The sequence below is a fragment of the Dendropsophus ebraccatus genome, chromosome 15 (assembly GCF_027789765.1).
Source record: "Dendropsophus ebraccatus isolate aDenEbr1 chromosome 15, aDenEbr1.pat, whole genome shotgun sequence".
In the NCBI taxonomy this organism is placed as follows: Eukaryota; Metazoa; Chordata; class Amphibia; order Anura; family Hylidae; genus Dendropsophus; species Dendropsophus ebraccatus.
In genome coordinates this window covers 37,487,053-37,511,493 of record NC_091468.1, presented here as the reverse complement: position 1 = coordinate 37,511,493, position 24,441 = coordinate 37,487,053, and the positions used below count along the sequence as shown (strand labels likewise).

At 48.2% G+C, this 24,441-nt stretch overlaps 1 protein-coding gene across 1 annotated transcript; it reads left to right on the top strand.

Moving 5' to 3' along the window:
* Positions 1-8,642: 8,642 nt before the first annotated feature.
* Positions 8,643-12,768, top strand: MTLN (mitoregulin). The gene is made up of 2 exons (XM_069955223.1): positions 8,643-8,948; positions 12,655-12,768. The coding sequence occupies exon 1, from the start codon at positions 8,711-8,713 to the stop codon at positions 8,879-8,881; it is 171 nt and encodes a 56-aa protein (XP_069811324.1). The 5' UTR covers positions 8,643-8,710; the 3' UTR covers positions 8,882-8,948; positions 12,655-12,768.
* The last annotated feature ends 11,673 nt before the right edge of the window (positions 12,769-24,441 follow it).

Sequence of the window (24,441 nt, the reverse complement as noted above, 5' to 3'; positions counted from 1 at the left end):
CTGGTCACATGACCGAACGGAAACCACTCAGCAGGATTGCGGGAACAGCTCGGGTTTCACCTTCCGCAGAGATGAGCGGCGGCCCCTCAGATGGCAAACTACCCCCCCTCAGGTGGCACACTGCCCCCCCCCTCAGATGGCAAACTGCCCCCCCCCCAGATGGCAAACTGCCCCCCCCGATGGCACACTGCCCCCCCCTCAGATGGCACACTGCCCCCCCCCGATGGCAAACTGCCCCCCCCAGATGGCACACTGCCCCCCCCTCAGATGGCACACTGCCCCCCCTCAGATGGCACACTGCCCCCCCTCAGATGGCACACTGCCCCCCCAGATGGCACACTGCCCCCCCCTCAGATGGCACACTGCCCCCCCTCAGATGGCACACTGCCCACCCCCCCTCAGAGGACACACTGCCCCCTCCCTCTCAGATGGCACACTGCCCCCCATTCATCGCTTCGGGTGGTGATTGGGGAAGTGGACGGGACGGGGTCTTGCACAGTTTTTCTCTTCTGCTTCTTTGTGGTTTGTCAACAAGTCACCAGCTGTGGGGTTGGGAGCTGCAGGGAGTCAGGGAGTGGTATAGGTGATGGGGTAGGGCTTGGTCCATTGTTGCCCCCACTGTCAGCGTGCGTGCACACTGAGGAAAACCAGCGGAAATCCCGAATATTCGCAGGGACTCCACTCGGAATTCCGCCTGCCGCAGTGTCTCAATGTTAAGTATAGGGCGCCTGCGGCTCTCTGTGGCTCGGCTGAAAGAAGTTGCCCTATACATAACATTGAGACAATGAGGCAGGCGATATTCCGAGTGGAGCCTGCAGCGCAGATTCCACTCGGGATTTCTGCCGATTTTTCTTAGTGTCCACGCACCCTCAGTGGCCACTGCACCTAATAAATGGCTATAGAACAGCTGAAACATCGCCCTTGCCAAGGCAATATATAGCCGTAAAAGAAACTACTTAGGCCCCTTCACACATCTGGGGAATTTACCTGGATTTCTTATCGGGAAATCCAGGTAAATTTCCGTAACCATACTTGCATGGATACCCTTCAGGAAAATAGATCCGAAAAATACAGGACATGTCCTATATTTCTCTGTATGCTTGGTGTGCAGCTCTGGATGCACATCGGCAATCTGTCTGGAATTCTGGATGCATTTCATGGCAGTCTGGGCTAGCGCCAGCACCCGGGTGGCTACCACTGTGTTTGACACAAATGTACCACTATGCCTAATGACATTTTTTCTTTATTTCACCTGGTCACCACCCATGTGTAGATCCTGGTGGCATGATCCATTTTTCAAACCGCCACTAGTTTCCTAGCGCCCAGTGCACCGATATCTTCTTCCCTGTGTGACGCACCTTCTTTAGAATCAAGTCTGGCCACGTCACAGAGGGGAAGGGATATCAGTGAACTGGGGGTACTGGGTCCGCCTTCAGTGCACCAAGCGAAGCCTTATTGCAGATAAAGATGGTGGGAACCGGGTGGGGTTTGAAAAAGTAAGATACAAAAGAATAGTGATACCAAAGTACAGTTAATAGTGGCGCTGTGATTGACCGGGCTGGAAACCATTGGCTCTTGACTCCATCAATCGCTCTTGTGACCAGAGGTATAATTATACCTCATGATGCCACAAGAGGCCGCTAGCTGTGTAGGTGGTAGTGAAAAATCACAGACTCCGTGGATCACGTTGATTTGCTTTACTATTGGCAAATGTGCAACAGGTAAGGGCCGTATTCCACGGGACGATTATCGTTTGCATAGTCGTTAATGATAAACGATCCAAACGACTGCTATTAAGAAAGACCTGAAATCGTTCACCCATTTACATGGAACGATAATCGTTACTTATGATCGTTCTTGCGGTCGTTTTGTTGTCGCTATTGCGTTCGTCACTACTGTGAACGACCGAACGACGTCTTATTCAATGCGAACGATTTGCGAACAAGCAATGATAAAAATTAGTCCAGGTCTTATTAAACGATCAACGATTCCTCGTTCGGTTGGTAATCGTTAACTGCTATTTAACCGAACGATTATCGATTAGATTTGAATGACTTAATGATAATCTGAACGATAATTGTCCCTTGGAATAGGGCACGTAATACAGATGAGCTCTGGTATACACTTGATATAAATACTTAAACATAAAACCACCAGATCTGTGTGATAAATGCTGAGTAGGATGTAGTAGTGTTGGTAGAGTTGTACTGAGATAGCGTAGTAAAGAGGAGGGTGCCGTGAGAGTCTCAACCCAAGTAGTAATGTGCTCTGCTGGGATGTTGGAGTATATAGAAGAATACTTTTAGAAGAAGAAGAATGAGAAAAACCTGTGCCTGTGTATTGACCTTTCTATAGTCTTCACACCACCTTATGCTAACTAGCGTTGGCTGAACCGTACTAATAGGTGACACAGGCCCCAGACCTTGTTATCTGGGATGAGCAGAGTGCTGAGAGTTTCCTGGCTGACACTCGCACTGCAAGATGGAGTTCATAGACTTTTACAGTAACTTTGCTCCACCCGGATCAGTTCCTAGCTCTTTAGTGGATACTGTCCTGCACTGTTGTTTCTCCTAGTTCACAACGTCGGTTGTAGTGATCTGTTGGCTAATCCTCTACTGAGGGGTTTAACACTGCATCATGCAGGGTATAGGCACTGAGGGAGAAGTTTGTAACAGAGCACTGTCCTGCGTCCTACCCTTGTGGGGTACTGACTAAGACTACTCCTCTTCTTTACGGGGGGACCTGGCAGAGGGACAGGGCCCAGGTAGGACCACTGTGGAGAGCTATCTGGTCTGCGTCCTTCCTCCAAAGAATCTCGACTAAGACTCCTCCTTCACCCAAGGAACTAACTTCCTATCCATCGTGTAAGGCACGCTGTGGTTGGATGGAAAGAGTACGACAGAAGAGCAGAGAGAGAAGAGGTGATAGGACAGAAGAAAGTAAAGATCCTACTGGCTCACAGATTCTTGTACACACAAACACAATGACCCATTGCGACACATCAGCTGTGCAGCTTCCACACTTCAATACATAATAAAGCGACATCTAGTGGTCATCTCTAAATACTATTTGGCTGCAATAAGACCACAAAAAGTACAGACTTTTGCAAAGGGTGTGAACAACAGTAACACCCTTAGTGGGACACCACAGAAACACTGAGGGACAGTGTTGAAAACGGCCATGGATGTGTAAAGGGGGCCTTACATGGTGCTGTCAGTATCCTACATAGGGGGATGCCAATAAGTGGCATGCCTCAAAGACTATACATCAGACCCACCCACCAACATATACATCGGATGAGCCTCTTCCGCACATCAGTATTGCTTTTCTGTCCGCTTCTGTTATCCACAATTTTTTGCCCAAGTTCCTCCACAATGCATCTGTATTGTCTCCATATTTCCTCTGCAAAAAAGGAAAGCTACCTGAAGAAGAGAGGAAAGGTAGACATTGAATCTAAATTAAAGATGTATATGATACATCAGCAGCCCGCAATTTGTATAGGTGACTCTGTGCTAAAAATATGGGCCATACAGTGGCTTGTCAGAATTTTTCTGGCACAGATCATGGATCCGTAACAAATATGAATGCATATGAGTGCATGAGGCCATAGAAATAAAAAATATACAGCCCTGTCCACAATTATGGATTTATAAATGTGCGCACAAATGTATGAAAGGGGCTATATTGGTAAGATGATGTTCACCCAGTCCTTATGACCCATGCTTCTATAACATCCTCTATGGTTCACTTGTGTTGATTAAATTCTTCTTTTTCCTTAGAACTGTGATTAATAAGATTAACACCCCCCCCCCCCCAAAAAAAGCAAAATATTACTGTGGAAAAAAGTAACATCACATTTAATTGTAGCTCCATATCCACATGGAAAATCCCACTAAAATCAATAGCAGCTTAGAAAAAAAACTTGTGAAGAGACAAATGCAAATCCACTCAAAATCACCAAAATCTTTGTGCCTAATCGCACTGTGTGTGAATAGTCCTGTACCCAGCCGCCAACTTGGGTCAATATGGCATTTAAGCAATGAAAACCAGGACAAAAAAATTCTTTAGAAAACTCTTATTTGTAAATATTTTTTCTTTTTGCAATATGACTTTCCACAAAAGAATAAACAGAAAATAATATCACCACAGTGCTCAAGGGTTGGAGGGTCCGATGTTGACGCCGTAGCGCTGGTCGACTCCATTCCCTTACTGAAGACTCTCACTCTCCACAGGACGTAAGATGACGACAGCACGTCTTGCTACGTTTCGGGGGTCCGCCCCCTTTCTCAAGCGAATGCAAAATGCAAATCCACATCAGTGCAGTATCTTCCATGCTGATTTTGAGGTGATTTTCACCAAAGGGTGGTAGACTTCAGTAAAACCCTAAAGGGGTATGCCAGTGGAAATCCTTTTCTTTCAAATCGACTGGTTTCAGAAAGTTATATAGGTTTGTAACTTACTTCTAATTAAAAATCTTATGTCTAGGACTTATCAGTTGCTGTATGTTCTGCCAAAAGTGGTGTATTCTTTTCACTTCTGACACAGTGCTCTCTGCTGCCACCTCTGTGCGTGACAGTAGCAAATCCCCATAGAAAGCCTTTCCTGCTCTGGACAGTTCCTGTCTGGGACAGAGATGGCAGCAGAGAGCACTGTGTCAGACTGAAAAGAAAACACCATTTCCTGCAGAACATACAGCAGCTGATGAGTACTGAAAAGCTTGAGATTTTCAAATAGAATTAAATTACAACTCTATATAACTTTCTGAAACCAGTTGATTTGAAAGAAAAAGATTTTTGCCAGAGAATCCCTTTAATGCTGTCAAAGAGACAGAACAGACTCTGATGCCAGTGTGAACAGTGTGTAGAATGGTATATTTAAAGATTTAGAGGGAAATGCCCTGGAGTTGCGACAACTGAATGCACTGACCTGACAATAGCTTTTGCCGCATCTATATTTTGTAGCTGTGTAAATAATTCTCATGATGTACAAGCCTAATATCATTAAACAATGTGTACCCACCTGTAAATGCACTGCGTCCTATATCTAGTTAAAAAGAAAGCGGGTGAACTATTTGCTCAGGACCTCTGCTAGTACATTTACATGACGTGTGTAACCTGTGGGAACAGCTCACATAACACCTCCATTTCCTTCAGACCAGTCCAGTAAAAACACCATTAAGAGTCACTTACAAAGAGAGAGAAGGCCGGGTAATGAAGCTTTCTACTAAACCCTATCAGTAACACAGATGGTGCTTTTTAGTTATATACAGTGTTTTTACGCGAGGAGATGAAATTTATCTGGTTCTTTTGCTTTACATTTTGCTGCACCTTGCAATAAAATCAGTCTGACAATCTAATGTGTGTGGTGGCAGAACGATACTACCAGGTGACTGTTCTGGCAGGAAGATTCAGGCATGTTGTGTTTCGATGCTGTAGATCCTTTGTCTCCACAGGAGATGATACCCTGGTATAAGGATTTACATGTGTCATCTTTCTGTCGTCTCTAATGAACTAAACATCACTCTCAGCACAGTAGAGGTAGCTGTCAAAAATGTTGGCAATATTGATATCATGTCTGGCCAGCTTAAGGCTATGTTCACACTATGTAAAAACAACAGCCATATTTAATAACAACAGCTGTTGTTTCTAACAGCTGTCCGATCATCTCTACTCCTGACATGCTGCTCTTTTCCTCCCATTTTTGACATTTCATTGTCTAGGTTACCAACCACCATTCTGCTCTAAAAGCAATGGTCTGACTGGTGTATAGCTTTAACTATGCTCAGCCAATTGCGGCTGAGCAGCTGATGACGCGCTGGAGGGGTGGCGGCATGAGGGAGAGCTGGAGCGGTCCGGCCAGCCTCCTGAAGATGACGTGTTTGTCCCAAGATGGCGGCCGGGGTCGACAGCGATTCCGTAAGTATAATGCACCACACTACCGGATCTAGCAAGGGTGGGGGGAAACATGGGGAAGGGAGGCATTCACTTAGATAACACACTTTACAAAGTTGTATAACTTTGTAATGTGTGTTATTTAGTGAATAAATGCTTTACATCGCACCACCCCTTTAAATTTCCATGTATTTTCTGGGTCCCTACTCTAAGGGCCATACGCAGGCCTATAAAATAAGGTCTGTGCACAGGCTGTATACTGCAGACCAGACCTTTGAACTCCCGGCATCCTCATTCATTATGATGCTGGGAGCTCTAAAACTGCTTAAATATTCGCACCTCTGTTCTGACACAGAGTGCCAGTACAGTAGGGCAAATATTTAAAGTGGTAGTGCGGTGTTTAAATTTTATTCACTAAATAACACACCTTACAAAGTTATACAACTGAGTGAATGCCCCCTTCCCCGTGTCCCCCCCCACCCCGGAAGTGTTGGTGCATTATACTTACATGTTCGCCGCCATCTTGTGTCAACTACGTCATCTTCGGGAGGCCGGACAAACCGCTCCAGCCGCATCATCAGCTGCTCAGCCGCAATTGGCTGCAAAAGTAAAACTCCCATCATTCTGTGCTGGCAGCACATGATAGGAGTTGTAGTTTGGTAACAGCTGAGGAGCTACAGCTTTTTGTGCTTCCAACTACAGATGGAAGCACAAAAAGAGGGCTAACTGCCGATGAGGGCAAAAATAGGGGGCCAAGTACAGGCGAAGGACCTAACTATAGACAGAGGCACAGAAAAGGGACCTGACTAGTGAAAGGTCCCCAATAAAGTCTATATTACTGTTTAAGGGCACTCTGATGGGGAGTTTGTATAGAGGTAGGAAAGGTGCTAGAAGTAGGTACTGCTGAGATGAGTTGTGGCTGGAAGAAGTCTTTATGATGGAAAAGGAAAAGCAAATCTGGCCAGCGCTGATCAGAGAAGGTATCGCCTGTGAGTCACTGGATGTGTCTGCACTGTACTTGTTTATATGGTATACAGAGCTTGTGTACAGCTGGTATCTACCACTATTTGGTCACTGTATGGGGGAATATTGGTCTGTATATGGGGGTGTTTAGAACCAGTATGGGGACCTTTATATGTGTCTTGTTCATGTGTTCACCAATGAAATAAACATTCACCCTCAGCTCAGAAGAAGGGAAGGGCCTGCCCATGACAGGTAGACTTTAAGACTTAAAAAAAAAAAAATCTGCAATCTGCACAAGGCTGCAACATAACAAAATGTGAAAAGTGAATGTCTGAAGACATTCCGCAGGCACTGAAAACACTTTAAACGCAAGAGGTTAAATGGGTTATCTGCCTTATACAGCCCCTACTTGTTGGAATGTTTGGGTTCCTCCGAACACTGGGCACTTGACTCCCGGTGGCTGAAGAAGTTGGATATAGCCCTAAGGAGTCCTGAAATACAAGACAGTACAGCCATAGACAACTTTCCAGCTGCCAGGAGTCAAATGCAGAGTTTTTGGGTTCAGCAAGTTCGCTCATAACTAGTTGAAAGGCTTCCCTGATGATCAACTGTTCAGAAAGATTCACCCTATGGAGAAACTTGTGATTATTTGTAACCTGTGGGGGAAACCTGATGGACACCCCCTTTAAAGAGGACCTGTCACCCCCCGTGCCGGGGTGACAGGCTCCCGCCCCCCGTTACAGCCCCCTATACTCACCTGATCCCGCCGGGTCCTGCTTCCTGATCCGGTCGGGTCACGGAGATATGAATGCCCGAAGCCCGGCGCGCGCGCTCACAGGAGAGTCCGATGCCCATAGAGAATGATGGAGCATCGGACTCCCCATTCATTCTCTATGAGCGTCGGACTCTCCTGTGAGCGCGCTTCGGGCACTCATATCTCCGTGACCCGACCGGATCAGGAAGCGGGACCCGGCGGGATCAGGTGAGTATAGGGGGCTGTAACGGGGGGTCGGGAGCCTGTCACCCCGGCACGGGGGGTGACAGGTCTCCTTTAATATCCCAGGTAGTCAGAGTTTGAAGGTGGTAAGGGTGTTGTCCACCATTTTTTAAAGACGACACAGAAGGTTGTTGAATAATAAAATAAGTCATACTCACCTTACCGATCCTCTGATCCCAACATTTCCTGGGTTCCCCCTACAGTCTCTGCTCCCCCCCCCCCCCCCCCCCCACACACACAGACATTGTAGTGGTCAGATGTTTATGTCCAGAATGGCCAAGAGGCAGAGACTGAAGGGCCCCTAGGACATGTTGGAACTGGATCAGAGGATCAGTAAGGTGAGTATGACTTCATTATTCAACCACATTCTGAGCTGTTTATGTAAAGTGATGGACTATCCCTTTAAGAACATACATGACTACTGGACAAGTTGGCAGCAGATATTCATTTTATTTTCTATATAATCCAAATCATCACAGGCGTAGACTGAGGCACATCCCTGCTGACACTTGGTCCACCAGTCATAGGAATGCACATCCTGGCAGTCACAGGCAGTATCTACAACCCCTATAACACACAATGCCTTTTTTAGGCAGCGTTCCCCAAACTATGGCTCTCCAGCTGTTGCAAAACTACAGTTCCCATCTGTTCGGGTATGAGAGGGATAGTAATTTTGCCACAGCTTGGGGAACACTGTTAGGGAGAACAGCGGCACAACCCAGAATAAAATCATAGTGTCTCCGACAAGATGGCCGCCTTGCGAGTTGGGCGACAGCGCGGCCTCTAGGGGAAGACGTCACTGACAGCTGCGACCTTGGATGAGTACACGTGAGCCGGGGTCCCGTCCAGAGACAGAGACATGGCGGAGGTGTCTGATCGCAGCCTGTACGTGGCGGTGGTGATCAGCTTCGCTGTCGGAGTCCTGGCGGGTTGGCAGGCGAGCCGGCAGCGCAGGAAGTACCTGGACTGGAAGAAGAAGCGGCTGCAGGACAAGCTGGCGGAGACCCAGAAGAAGCTGGACCTGGCCTAATGCTGGAGCTGCCTCCCGGTGCTGCTGTCCGTGCTTCCTGCCCGGTGACTGCAACACTGCCCCGCAGGTATTACTGAGCACACTACCGGGCACATTGGCTCCTAACCCCAGCAGCAGTCTGTGAGCAGCCCCCCCCATAGCCGTCTGTGAGCAGCGCCCCCCATAGCCGTCTGTGAGCAGCGCCCCCCATAGCCGTCTGTGAGCAGCGCCCCCCATAGCCGTCTGTGAGCAGCGCCCCCCATAGCCGTCTGTGAGCAGCGCCCCCCATAGCCGTCTGTGAGCAGCGCCCCCCATAGCCGTCTGTGAGCAGCGCCCCCCATAGCCGTCTGTGAGCAGCGCCCCCCCATAGCCAGCTGTGAGCAGCCCCCCCCCATAGCCAGCTGTGAGCAGCCCCCCCCATAGCCAGCTGTGAGCAGCGCCCCCCATAGCCAGCTGTGAGCAGCCCCTCCCATAGCCAGCTGTGAGCAGCCCCCCCCATAGCCAGCTGTGAGCAGCCCCCCCCATAGCCAGCTGTGAGCAGCGCCCCCCATAGCCAGCTGTGAGCAGCCCCTCCCATAGCCAGCTGTGAGCAGCGCCCCCCCATAGCCAGCTGTGAGCAGCGCCCCCCATAGCCAGCTGTGAGCAGCGCCCCCCATAGCCAGCTGTGAGCAGCGCCCCCCATAGCCAGCTGTGAGCAGCGCCCCCCATAGCCAGCTGTGAGCAGCGCCCCCCATAGCCAGCTGTGAGCAGCGCCCCCCATAGCCAGCTGTGAGCAGCCCCTCCCATAGCCGTCTGTGAGCAGCGCCCCCCATAGCCAGCTGTGAGCAGCCCCCCCCATAGCCAGCTGTGAGCAGCGCCCCCCATAGCCAGCTGTGAGCAGCGCCCCCCATAGCCAGCTGTGAGCAGCCCCCCCATAGCCAGCTGTGAGCAGCGCCCCCCATAGCCAGCTGTGAGCAGCGCCCCCCATAGCCAGCTGTGAGCAGCCCCCCCATAGCCAGCTGTGAGCAGCGCCCCCCATAGCCAGCTGTGAGCAGCCCCTCCCATAGCCAGCTGTAAGGAGCCCCCCCCATAGCCAGCTGTGAGCAGCGCCCCCCCATAGCCGTCTGTGAGCAGCCCCCCCCATAGCCAGCTGTGAGCAGCGCCCCCCCATAGCCAGCTGTGAGCAGCGCCCCCCCATAGCCAGCTGTGAGCAGCGCCCCCCCATAGCCAGCTGTGAGCAGCGCCCCCCCCATAGCCAGCTGTGAGCAGCGCCCCCCCCCATAGCCAGCTGTGAGCAGCGCCCCCCCCATAGCCAGCTGTGAGCAGCGCCCCCCCCCATAGCCAGCTGTGAGCAGCGCCCCCCCCATAGCCAGCTGTGAGCAGCGCCCCCCCCATAGCCAGCTGTGAGCAGCGCCCCCCCCATAGCCAGCTGTGAGCAGCGCCCCCCCCATAGCCAGCTGTGAGCAGCGCCCCCCCCATAGGCAGCTGTGAGAAGCGCCCCCCCCATAGCCAGCTGTGAGCAGCCCCCCCCATAGCCAGCTGTGAGCAGCGCCCCCCATAGCCAGCTGTGAGCAGCCCCCCCCATAGCCAGCTGTGAGCAGCCCCTCCCATAGTCGTCTGTGAGCAGCGCCCCCCATAGCCAGCTGTGAGCAGCGCCCCCCCCATAGCCAGCTGTGAGCAGCCCCTCCCATAGCCAGCTGTGAGCAGCGCCCCCCATAGCCAGCTGTGAGCAGCGCCCCCCATAGCCAGCTGTGAGCAGCGCCCCCCATAGCCAGCTGTGAGCAGCGCCCCCCCATAGCCAGCTGTGAGCAGCGCCCCCCATAGCCGTCTGTGAGCAGCCCCCCCCATAGCTGTCTGTGAGCAGCCCCCCCCATAGCCGTCTGTGAGCAGCCCCCCCCATAGCCGTCTGTGAGCAGCCCCCCCCCCCATAGCCGTCTGTGAGCAGCGCCCCCCCATAGCCAGCTGTGAGCAGCGCCCCCCATAGCCAGCTGTGAGCAGCGCCCCCCCATAGCCAGCTGTGAGCAGCGCCCCCCCATAGCCAGCTGTGAGCAGCGCCCCCCCCATAGCCAGCTGTGAGCAGCGCCCCCCCATAGCCAACTGTGAGCAGCGCCCCCCCATAGCCAGCTGTGAGCAGCGCCCCCCCATAGCCAGCTGTGAGCAGCGCCCCCCCATAGCCAGCTGTGAGCAGCGCCCCCCCATAGCCAGCTGTGAGCAGCGCCCCCCCATAGCCAGCTGTGAGCAGCGCCCCCCCCATAGCCAGCTGTGAGCAGCGCCCCCCCCATAGCCAGCTGTGAGCAGCGCCCCCCCCATAGCCAGCTGTGAGCAGCGCCCCCCCCATAGCCAGCTGTGAGCAGCGCCCCCCCCATAGCCAGCTGTGAGCAGCGCCCCCCCCATAGCCAGCTGTGAGCAGCGCCCCCCCCATAGCCAGCTGTGAGCAGCGCCCCCCCCATAGGCAGCTGTGAGAAGCGCCCCCCCCATAGCCAGCTGTGAGAAGCGCCCCTCCCATAGCCAGCTGTGAGCAGCGCCCCCCCCATAGGCAGCTGTGAGAAGTGCCCCCCCCATAGCCAGCTGTGAGCAGCGCCCCCCATAGCCAGCTGACAGTCAGGAGCATTGGCTTTAACTGAAGTTCAGAAATAAAATTGCAACATTCAAAGTGTGCAGAAGTCTGTTTGATGTGTATGTATTAATGTGATTATTCCAGCAGACTGTATATAGCTAGGAGCGGTGACATGTACTGTATATAGAGGAGCGGTGACGTGTACTGTATATAGAGAGGAGCGGTGACGTGTACTGTATATAGAGAGGAGCGGTGACCTGTACAGTATATAGAGAGGAGCGGTGACGTGTACTGTATATAGAGAGGAGCGGTGACCTGTACAGTATATAGAGAGGAGCGGTGACCTGTACAGTGTATAGAGAGGAGCGGTGACTTGTACAGTATATAGAGAGGAGCGGTGACCTGTACTGTATATAGGGAGGAGCGGTGACATGTACTGTATATAGATAGAGGAGCGGTGACATGTACTGTATATAGATAGAGGAGCGGTGACATGTACTGTATATAGATAGAGGAGCGGTGACATGTACTGTATATAGATAGAGGAGCGGTGACATGTACTGTATATAGATAGAGGAGCGGTGACATGTACTGTATATAGATAGAGGAGCGGTGACATGTACTGTATATAGCTAGGAGCGGTGACATGTACTGTATATAGCTAGGAGCGGTGACATGTACTGTACATAGCTAGGAGCGGTGACATGTACTGTATATAGCGAGGAGCGGTGACATGTACTGTATATAGGGAGGAGCGGTGACATGTACTGTACAGAGATAGGAGCGGTGACATGTACTGTATATAGCTAGGAGCGGTGACATGTACTGTATATAGATAGAGGAGCGGTGACATGTACTGTATATAGATAGAGGAGCGGTGACATGTACTGTACATAGCTAGGAGCGGTGACATGTACTGTACATAGCTAGGAGCGGTGACATGTACTGTACATAGCTAGGAGCGGTGACATGTACTGTACATAGCTAGGAGCGGTGACATGTACTGTATATAGGGAGGAGCGGTGACATGTACTGTACATAGCGAGGAGCGGTGACATGTACTGTACATAGCTAGGAGCGGTGACATGTACTGTACATAGATAGGAGCGGTGACATGTACCCTATACAGAGGATTGGTTATGTGTACTGTATATAGAGGAGCATGTGACCTGAATTCTATACAACCTGCCTATAAAATCTTACGTAACAAATGAACTAATCCTGCTACTTTGTTTCTGTATTTTATTTTATTTTTCAGAACTTTACGAGAAGATGATGGAAGACTCGGCCTGGATGGGCCATTTTATTGTCATAAATCCTTTTTATCTTTTGTAACAAACGAATCCTTCTAAGTAAATACCTGATGGATGGATTTGCTTTGTGTGTGATTTCTCCTTTGTTCTGTGAACACTGCTGATTATTAGATTAGAAGGACATTCTAGAAGTTACTTGAAACTGTTTAGAGGTTCGCACTCCTGTACTGACACAGCTGCGCTGACATTTAAACAGTCAGGTCTGCAGAATGCTGTCCGTGCATGGACAGTATTTAGTGGGCGTGTCAATGCTCTCTTAGGCTACGTTCACACAACGTAACTTTTCTATTAATCAGGGCTGTTGTTGCTGATTTGCAACACGGCAGTGATTAATAGAAAATTTATGTTGCACTGCAGTCAGAGGGAATCTCGGCCTGAGTGTATACACATAGGGGGGAGATTTATGAAAGGGTGTAAATATACACCTGGTGTAAACTGCCCACAGCAACCAATCACAGGTCAGCTTTCAGTTCTGGTAAAATATAAGAGGAGCTGTGATTGGTTACTGTGGGCAGTTTACACCAGGTTTATATTTACACCCTTTCATAAATCTCCCCCATAGTATACACTCCGGCTGGGATCCCTAGCGGCCGTAGTAAAAACTGACATGTCAGCTTTGTGCGGCCGCTATTCATTGAATAGCGGCTACACAACCCTAACAGTTCACACAATGGAGAGTGCGGCTCTAGCCGCACTCTCCATTGTGTGCAATGGTGATTTTGGATGCAGGCACACATGGATGCGCCCGCATCCCGATTCAGCACAAATGAAGTTCATCTGGCCAGTACTGCAGTACCAGCCGGGATGAACTTTACTGACACCGGCCGTTCACAGCCAGGTCACAGAACAACTGTTGTCTCATGTAGTGTGAACCCAGTCTTAAGAGTGAGACCAGGGTATTCAAGTCTGTAATCTCTGTTTGGTTTACTTCCTGAACAATGTTGGGTACATACAGAGAGGTAATGTAATAATGGGGAGAATGATTTCTTGGTGCACTCTGTGTCTTCTGATACAAGGGGATAGACATATAGGGCCAGTTCACACTGAGTAAACACAGCATAATTCCGTCGTGCTTAGTGTGCTGCTTTAAGTGAATGAGAGGGCGCGCGCTCATCCGCTGCTGCCGCTCTCCGCTCACCGCTCAAAGAAGTAACGTGTTACTTCTTTGAGAGGAGAGGCAGCAAACGAGCGTGTGCCCTCTGTCACTTACAGCAGCACACTGAGCACGGCAGGGTTCTCCGCCATGGAATTACGCCGTGTTTACTCAGTGTGAACTGGCCCTTAGACAGTAAAGTTTACCTAAGCATCGTGGCCGACCAAGTTCATTCCTTTCTAGCAACTATCTCCCCTATGGCAGAGAAGAAGGGAGACAGGGGGCGCTTCCTCGTGTAATAAAAGATAGCCAGGTGGATGGTAGCAGGGTCTTACAGGGATCCACTCACCTGGGTAGGTTGTGCAAAATTTAGGCACAACTCTATATGCAGCATGAAAGAGTGTACTCCGCAGCTGTACTGGGGGACGTCACCACCGACTGTGGGAGAAGCAAATGTAGATGTGTAATCAGCCGATTACAGGACCAAGAGTCGAATCCACACCAGAATATAGTAAGCGCAGGAGTATATAAATTTGCACACAGCGGTGCAGCACCGCTGTGTGCAAATTTATATACTCCTGCGCTTACTATATTCTGGTGTGGATTCGACTCTTGGTCCTGTAATCGGCTGATTACACATACCCTATGGCAGAGCACACATTGAACAGGACAGTGCACCATGCCACATGTCATAGTCATATAGTCATGGATTGGTTCTAGGAAAAAATCATGGTGAGTTTTCCTTGGATTCCTGACCTCTGCAGTCTCTACATCGTAATCCTACAAGAAGCTAATGTGTCTACATGGGCCCATATTGCAGCAAAACATTATTCTGGGCAATCCCTATAACTTGGGGCAAATGTACTCCCTAGTTCTCTCCTGGAGACTTCATCCTGGATTCTCTCACTAGAAGCCTGAAGTCACCATGATAAGCCATTGTGTAATATGGTGGGACACACTGCAATAAATGTTGATAATATTATCCCACCCTTTGGCAATGTGTGATGCTGAGTGTGCTTGTGGATGTAATTACTATTGGAGGGAATGGATCCTTGAAAAGACAAGTATTAGGCTGTAATTCTCAAGTCAGTGGGCTTTCCTAGGGGCCTATACTCAGGAATTAGGACTTCCGACCAACATATGTCTATGATTTTATTCATATCTCTAGGCTATGTTCACACACCGTACAAATTCAGAAGACAACAGCTGTTCTTTTAATTTAAAACAACGGCCATTGTTTTCTGAATTCATTGATTAGAATTGAGTTCAATGGGAACTACTGCCGCAGATTCACACAATATGTTGAAGTACGGCCGTTGTTCAACTGTGGCCGTAGAAATAATGTTCGTGTTTATTTTTTTTGCGGTCACGGTTGCGCGAACAACGGCTGTAGTTTATGGTCGTTCACACGCGTTCTTTTTTTAATCATACTTTACAGTTAAAGTTTATGGGCCTTTTTAATTAGACACACCTAAAATAATATTCCTACAAGTGATATAGCGATCATTTTTTAATATATTGCTGAGAAGATAGGGCCTCTTCTTTTGGAGGGAAAAAACCCCCCAAAAGACAAAAGTAATATGTTTTAATAAAACTTCACTTTTATTGTATACAGTTAAAATAATAACAGTACTGGTAGTGAGTGAACTTAAAAATACAGCCTACCCCTTTATCGGTCGATAAACTAACTTGTCTTCATAGGGATCCATTAGACAGAGAGCAGTGGCTACGTTGACCTAAACACTACAGCATCCCCCATGGGATAATGATAATATGCTAATCTGACAAATGTCCATGATAGAAAACTGCTGCTAAGCCTATGCAAACCTCTGTATTACAGGGATCTGGCATTGTTAGTAGTGTTTCTTTGTGTATGGTGAATATTTAGTTAGAAACATAGATTATTAGGCTAGGTTCACACTGTGTTTTTGCAATCCGTTCTTTGCAAAAAAAACGGATGCATTAGTGTGCATCCGTTTTGATCTGTTTTTCCATTGACTTCCCTTGTAAAAAAAAACGGATCAAAACGGATCAGTTTTTTTTAACGGACACAAAAGTAGTGTCGGCTACATTTTTGTGTCCTTAAAAAAAAAACCGACACTAATGCATCTGTTTTTTTTCATCCGTTTTTTGCAAAAAAAAAAGGATGAAAAAAACGGATTGCAAAAACGCAATGTGAACCTTCGCAGAAAACACCACCTGCTCCATTTAGTCTAGCTGGCTGCATCCACTGCACACACAGAGGAGAATTTGCTTTATATTTTTCCTTAGGCTATGTTCAGATGTTGTATGAGACCAGCCAGGTCACGGAACGGCTGGTGTCAGAAAAGATCATCAATACTGGCAGTATCGGCCGGATGATCTTTATCGCCGCTGAATCCATTGTGAGCACTGACAGGGATTTCTGTGGCTATTCACTGAATAGCGGCCGCAGAAAACTAACATGTCAGTTTCTCGCAGCGCTGCTAGGGATCCCTGGATGGAAAGCATACCATGTGTATACGCTCTCGCCGGGATTCTTTTGTAGGCAGCACTACATAAGCCACGTAGTAATTATTACGTAGCTTACGTAGTGTGAACATAGCCTAAGGGTGCGTTCACTCATACACGATCTGCAGCAAATCAAATCTGGGCCATCAAATCTGCTGCAGATCCTGTATGTGTGAACGCACCCATAGGCTGCATTCACACATTCCGTAAAATTGTCCGTGGATCGCGGATCCGTGACCATGGACAATTTTAAGAACCATTAAAGTGAATGCAGCCATTCACACGATCTGTGCCGCGATAGGGCATGTCTTAGTTTTAATCGCGGCACGGATCCCCCCCGCATTTGACTACTCATCAACACCCCCCCCCCCCCCCCGTGCCAGCCAGCTTACACACGCTGTGCCCGGGACTACACTGCCTTCTCCCAGCAGCGTAGTCCAGGCCACTTCCAGTGAGCATGTGTAAGTAGGCTGACACGGGGGAGTAGGTGAGTAGTCTGCTCTGCTACCGGCCGGCAGGGGAGGGATCTGTGCCAGGTGGCGGAAGGGCTGCATTGCTAGGGGGTCTGCGCTGCGATCGTCTCCGGATTGTGGCACGGGTTGTGTGAATGAGGCCTTATTACCTCAGAAGGCGCCCCAGGATCATATAGGACATTACTCTGAATCTGCTGAGCCAGATGAACTTTACACTAATGTGATAAATAACTCTCCTGGTGCCATTTATGAAGAAGCTGGAATCGGGAGTTGGTCCCTAATAAAATTCAGGAGTTAGAGCTGCGGCTTCCTAATTAGCGCTGTCTGCATCCACAGCCAGACCTGTCCAGAGCAGCGTAGGTTTGGGACAGGTAATGGTGCATTTACACATAGAGATTTATCTGACATATTTTTAAAGCCAATGCCAGGAATGGATTTGAAAGGAGGAGAAATCTCAGTCTTTCCTTTATAACTTGTTTCATGTTTATAGTCTGTTCCTGGTTTTGGTTTAAAAAATCTGTCAAATAAATCTCTGTGTAAACGCACTCTGAGCATCAGCAGTCAGTGTTCCCCAATCTATGGCTCTCCAGATGGTTCAAAACTACAACACCCATCATGTTTGCCTGTCAGGGCATGATTGGAGTTATAGGTTTGAATCATCTGGAGAGCCATAGATTGGAAAACAATGATTTTCACTGCGTCCTCATGACAGCACCACAATGGAGGACGTCACCCTTGACCCTATCAGGAACAGGAAATCACAGAGGTTAAAAGGGCACTTCCCACATTCCCCCTCAGTGTTTTTCCTGTTCCTGACAGGATCAAGGAACATGGAGGTTACCTGTGATCCTGTGTGGTCATGGGTCTTGGGGCAAAGGCATGGAGCGGCTTAAGGGTCCTTCCGGATGTTCTGCCTGGTGGTCGCATCTTCTTGAGGTGCCTCCAGTCCCCGCTCCCCTTGCGGCGCTCCCAGAGTTGATGCAGGGGAGCTTGAAGTCGCTGCGGCCCTCGGGATCCATGGCGGGTCTCCTGCGGCCTTTGCTGGTGGGTCTGCGCATGCGCGCGCTTCTACAATGTCGTGACGCACTGACGTAGGTGCGTAGCGTGCGTCGCCTGCGTCACGTGCGTAGGTGACGTCACGCGCCCACCGGAACTCAGCTGATGGGAATACGCGGCGCGGAAATGGCGCTAAATTCAAATCTGCGGTCCCTACACTATAAAGGCTGGTGAGTAACCTATTCATGTGCCTTATACTCCTGCATATCTTCTGCTATGGATGTTCAGGAAGCTGTGAGTGGGGAGGCTGTGGAGAGATCTATACCTGCTGGCTCTGTGAGTTATGCCCTTAGTCGGTTCACTTATTTATTGTATGATAGCTACTCTTTTATGATTCCCTATCATATTGTTTTGGTGTCTCTCTATCCTTAGGTGGAGAAGGAGATACCAAAAAGAGCAATGGACAAAAGATGTGTGGGATGTAATGCCAGCCTACCAGAAATCTACACCAAAATGTTATGTAAAAACTGTTTAGCAAAGCTTAATCCTCCGGCCCAGGCGTCTGTGTCCGAGGAAATACGTGCTATTATCCGTTAAGAGATTCAAGCCTCTTTATCGGGGATAGTACCAGTTGCCCCTACACAAAGTCCGTTTGCCTCATCGCCTAAAATTGCTCCAGGTCTGTCATCCTCTGTTGTGCATTCACCTGCAAAAAAACGCAAGGTCTATGAAATATCTGACTCAGAATCAGAAAATTTACAGGAAGACAATTTGGAAATAGAGGATAATGTGGAGGATTGCACAACAGAAACACCTACGGTTACCCCTAATAAGGAACCAACCAAATTTTGCTTTTCATCTGAAAATGCTGACACTCTAATTAAAGCTGTTAGAGCAGTAATGGAATTAGAGGACATTGAGCAACCATTATCTGCACAAGATGCTATGTTTGCAGGCCTAAAACCAAAAAAAACGGAAGGTGTTTCCCATTCATGAGAATATTAAGGATTTGATCTTTTCTGAATGGAAAGAACCAGAAAAAAGGCTTCAGATTTCTAAAGAATTCAAGTCCAGATTTGCATTTGATGAAATTGATTCTGAAACCTGGTCCACAACCCCTATGGTAGATATACCAGTAACCAAAATAATTAAAAAAACATCATTGCCATTTGAGGATGCCTCCCAATTGAAGGATTCCATGGATATAAAAATGGAAGGACTCCTGCGAAAGTCTTGGGAAGCCTCCACTGCGATATTAAATCCCAACATCGCAGCTACGAGCGAAGCAAAAATATTCTCCTGGGCAGAGCGGAGAGTGTCGTCTGTCTCCGCGATCCATCTAAAAGGTACGGACAACATACTAGCGGATTATTTAAGTCGCCATCAAGTCCTTCCAGGAGAGTGGGAGTTAAATACCCTGATATTCTCCAGCTTAGTAAAGAAATGGGGTTCTCCAGAAATCGACCTGTTTGCCTCAAGGTCCAACAAAAAAGAGCAGACCATAGGTGGATAAGACGCTTCTTTAAGGCAGTAGCCAGGATGAAGCCCAAAATCAAAAACCTGGCTCCTCCCTGGGACTTAAACATAGTCTTGTCTGGTCTTTCTAAGGAGCCTTTTGAACCAATCAATGAAATTTCCCTGAAATTCCTCACCATTAAAACAGCTTTTCTAATAGCCATAACTACGGCCCGAAGAGTTGGGGAACTTCAGGCATTATCTATTATGGAACCATTTTGCACTATTCTAGACGACAGAATAATATTCAAACTAAACCCTTCATTCCTTCCAAAAGTCGTCACCAGTGTCGGACTGGGGTACCTTGGCCCACCAGGGAAATTGATTCTTGGGGCCCACCCAACATATAAAGACATAATCAGCGCCAAACCTTTCACGTTAGTACAGCGACTTTGCATAGAGCTGTGTATGTGACCAGCAACGCTAGTGCACTGCCAGTCACTTATACAGTTGTTACTGATTCATGCAATTGTGGTAAAACTGCACCATTTATGTAGAAACTTTAATGAAATTCCAACAATATTGCTGTAAAAACACATAAAAAATGTCATGTGTGAACACAGCCTCAGAAGATGAAGGAAAAAATGACCATCTAGTCTGCTCCTCTATTACAATCTCCAGCAGAGGAGACCCATGACGGTTTATTCTAGCCTCACCACAAGCTGTTGGGCTGGAATAAGACTTTAAAGGACCATCATGAAAAGCACATCATTGGTCATTAAAGCGTTAAAGGGGTACTCTGATAAAAAAAAAAAAATTAAATCTGATGTCAGAAGTTACAGATTAGTAAATTACTTCTAATTAAAAATCTTCAGTCTTTCAGTACTTATCAGCTACTGTATGTCCTGCAGGAAGTGGTGTATTCTTATTAATCTGACACAGTGCTCTCTGCTGCCACCTCTGTCCGTGTCAGGAACTGTCCAGAGCAGCAGCAAATCCCCATAGAAAACCTCTCCTGCTCTGGACAGTTCCTGACATGGAGAGAGGTGGCAGCAGAGAGCACTGTGTCAGACTGGAAACAATACACCACTTCCTGCAAGACATACAGCAGCTGATAAGTACGGGAAGACTGGAGATTTTTAATTAGAAGTAATAAACAAATTCGTATAACTTCCTCACACCAGTTAGTTTAAAAAAATATTTTTCACCGGAGTACCCCTTTAAGGTCAATACAAAATGTCAGACAGACGTGATTAAAAGTTTAATCTGTCTCAGGGGTGAGACACCCAACAATGGCCAGAATGTCACTCAGTCCATCATAATGCAAGTGAGGGGCTGAGCACTCATTATAGGAGATGGGTTCCATTATAGTCTATGGGCCCGTCATGTGTAACATGACTGATGGAGTGATGATCTAGCCACCACAGGAGGTCTCAGCACTGACACCCCGACTGATCAAAACATTTCACACGTCTGCATGATGTCAAAAGTTTTTATAATGACAGTCCAGGCTCTTGCACACATCCGTGTATGCCTCCATAAATGCACTGTCCATAACCGCACGCTGCCCAAGTCTATGCAGCCCGGCTGCAATCTGGGCCATTTAATAACATGTATTTCTTAGGGGTTCTGCTGATTACAGGAAACAAACTTTATATAATATAGTGGAGATAGTGACCTGTAATCAGCCGGACTGCGCACAAGGTCTGGGAGTGATGCTTCACCTGGCTGTTACTATCAGAGAGACCCCGACCAAGCTAAACCTCTCATATGTCAAAAGTTCCTTCAAATAACAGTTAACACTTTAAAGACTGCAAATATTCATAATGAATGGCTGCAGCAGGTCATTGCAGTGATTGGCTGAGCGGGTTGTCAGCGAGTCAGGACCAGTAGAAGCAGCAGGAGTGCACCAGTGGAAAGAGAGCGGTAAGCATGGTGTCACACAGCTAGGTTCACACAGTAGTTTGGTCATTTTTTTTGTAACCAAAACCGGGAGTGGATCTGAAACACAGAAAGGCTCTGTTCACACGCTGTTGAAATTTAAAATAACGCCAATTATTTGCCATTAAATGGCGGCCATCCACTAAATTTCTACAGTGTGGGAACATAGCCTTTCTGTGTTTTCAATCTACTCCTGGTTTTGGTTGCAAAATACTGAGCAAAAATACTGTGTGTGAACCTAGATTTAGGCTGGGTTCACACCACATATTACACCGGCTGTTTTGTGACGCAGCTGGGTCACAGAGCAGCCAGTGTTACTGGAGATCATCCCGGATAGTACTGCAGTACTGGCCGGATGATCTTCATTTCTGCTGAATTCGGATGCAGGTGCACCAGTGTGCACCCGCATCCTAATTCACCACTGCACACAACGGTGCGTGTGGCCGGAGCCGCACACTCCATTGTGTGACCTGCCATGTCTGTACGGCCGCAGAAAAATGACATGTCAGTTTTTCGTGTGGCTGGAGCGTATACTATGTGTATGCGCTCCGTCTGGGATTCCATTCATTCCAATACAACGTATGTTTTGCATAAATCGCGGCTGTTATTGCAAATTGCAACAACAGCTAAGATTTATGCAAAACATATGTTGTGTGAACATGGCTTTAAGATGTAATCTGCCATTTTATACATCTACTAGTAGAAGAGAGAGAACACCATGCGGCGCACATAGCTTATTACTGCAGAACAAATGTGTGTAAGTGGCTAAACTTGCTGCTCACCTTGGGCGGTCATGCTACAAGCCAAAGACCGCCAGTCACTTTAGCGGTGGTTTGTACACCTTGATGCCGCTTGCAGCCCTTTCAACGGAACCAGGAGACTTGGTACAATAATTCAGCAGCGAAGACAGCACCAAAGTAGTAAAAAATCTTGTGACTTTATTAACTCCCTCTTGTGCAATGTTTTGCCTTTCTCAGAGCTAAAACAAAGAATTTTTACTACTTTAGTGCTGCCTCTGCTGCTGCTCCGGAGGGGGTGCAGTCTGGTGAGGGGGCATAATCCTACCTATCACTGATACTACTGCTCCGGAGGGGGTGTAGTCTGGTGAGGGGGTATTATCCTACCTATCACTGATACTGCTGCTCCGGAGGGGGTGCAGTCTGGTGAGGGGGTATTATCCTACCTATCACTGATACTACTGCTCCGGAGGGGGTGTAGTCTGGTGAGGGGGTATTATCCTACCTATCACTGATACTGCTGCTCCGGAGGGGGTGCAGTCTGGTGAGGGGGTATTATCCTACCTATCACTGATACTACTGCTCCGGAGGGGGTGCAGTCTGGTGAGGGGTGCATAATCCTACCTATCACTGATACTACTGCTCGGGAGGGGGTGCAGTCTGGTGAGGGGGTATTATCCTACCTATCACTGATACTACTGCTCCGGAGGGGGTGCAGTCTGGTGAGGGGGTATTATCCTACCTATCACTGATACTACTGCTCCGGAGGGGGTGCAGTCTGGTGAGGGGTGCATAATCCTACCTATCACTGATACTACTGCTCCGGAGGGGGTGCAGTCTGGTGAGGGGGTATTATCCTACCTATCACTGATACTACTGCTCCGGAGGGGGTGCAGTCTGGTGAGGGGGTATTATCCTACCTATCACTGATACTACTGCTCCGGAGGGGGTGCAGTCTGGTGAGGGGTGCATAATCCTACCTATCACTGATACTACTGCTCCGGAGGGGGTGCAGTCTGGTTAGGGGGCATAATCCTACCTATCACTGATACTACTGCTCCGGAGGGGGTGCAGTCTGGTGAGGGGGTATTATCCTACCTATCACTGATACTACTGCTCCGGAGGGGGTGCAGTCTGGTGAGGGGGTATTATCCTACCTATCACTGATACTACTGCTCCGGAGGGGGTGCAGTCTGGTGAGGGGGGGCATAATCCTACCTATCACTGATACTACTGCTCCGGAGGGGGTGCAGTCTGGTGAGGGGTGCATAATCCTACCTATCACTGATACTACTGCTCCGGAGGGGGTACAGTCTGGTAAGGGGTGCATAATCCTACCTATCACTGATACTACTGCTCCGGAGGGGGTGCAGTCTGGTTAGGGGGCATAATCCTACCTATCACTGATACTGCTGCTCCGGAGGGGGTGCAATCTGGTGAGGGTATTATCCTACCTATCACTGATACTACTGCTCCGGAGGGGGTGCAGTCTGGTGAGGGTATTATCCTACCTATCACTGATACTACTGCTCCGGAGGGGGTGCAGTCAGATGAGGGGTGCATAATCCTACCTATCACTGATACTGCTGCTCCAGAGGGGGTGCAGTTTGGTGAGGGGGGCATTATCCCACTTGTGTCTGTGTCTGCTGCTTATATCTTTATTCTTGAGTCGGTACAATAGTTGAGAAGAAGTTCACACTCTGGAGGTCCCAGTTGTGCAGGAGATCCGTGAGGCTTGGGCGCTGATCAGCTGAGTCAGGATTCTCACATCACAGATGATAGGAGTTGTATTAGACGTAGGAGTAAGATTTAAATCAATGGATGAGGCATTTCTAAGGGAATCCTCAATAGATCTGATGATCTCATCTGATGAAACCCGTCATCCATTGATTAAAGTCTTACTGTTATATCTACTACAACACCTATCATCTGTGATGTGAGAATCCTCAGCTGATCAGAGCCCAAGCCTCACGGATCTCCGGCACAACTGGACCTCCAAAGTGTGAACTTCTCATCACATACATACAGTATACATATATACACAAATAGACATACTGCAGACATACATACTGTATACATATATACACAAATAGACATACTGCAGCCATACACACTGTATACATATATACACAAATAGACATACACACTGTATACATATATACACAAATAGACATACTGCAGACATACATACTGTATACATATATACACAAATGGACATACTGCAGACATACATACTGTATACATATATACACAAATAGACATACTGCAGACATACACACTGTATACATATATACACAAATAGACATACTGCAGACATACATACAGTATACATATATACACAAATAGACATACTGCAGACATACACACTGTATACATATCTACTCAAATAGACATACTGCAGACATACATACTGTATACATATATACACAAATAGACATACTGCAGCCATACACACTGTATACATATATACACAAATAGACATACTGCAGACATACATACTGTATACATATATACACAAGCAGACATACATCCTGTATACATATATAC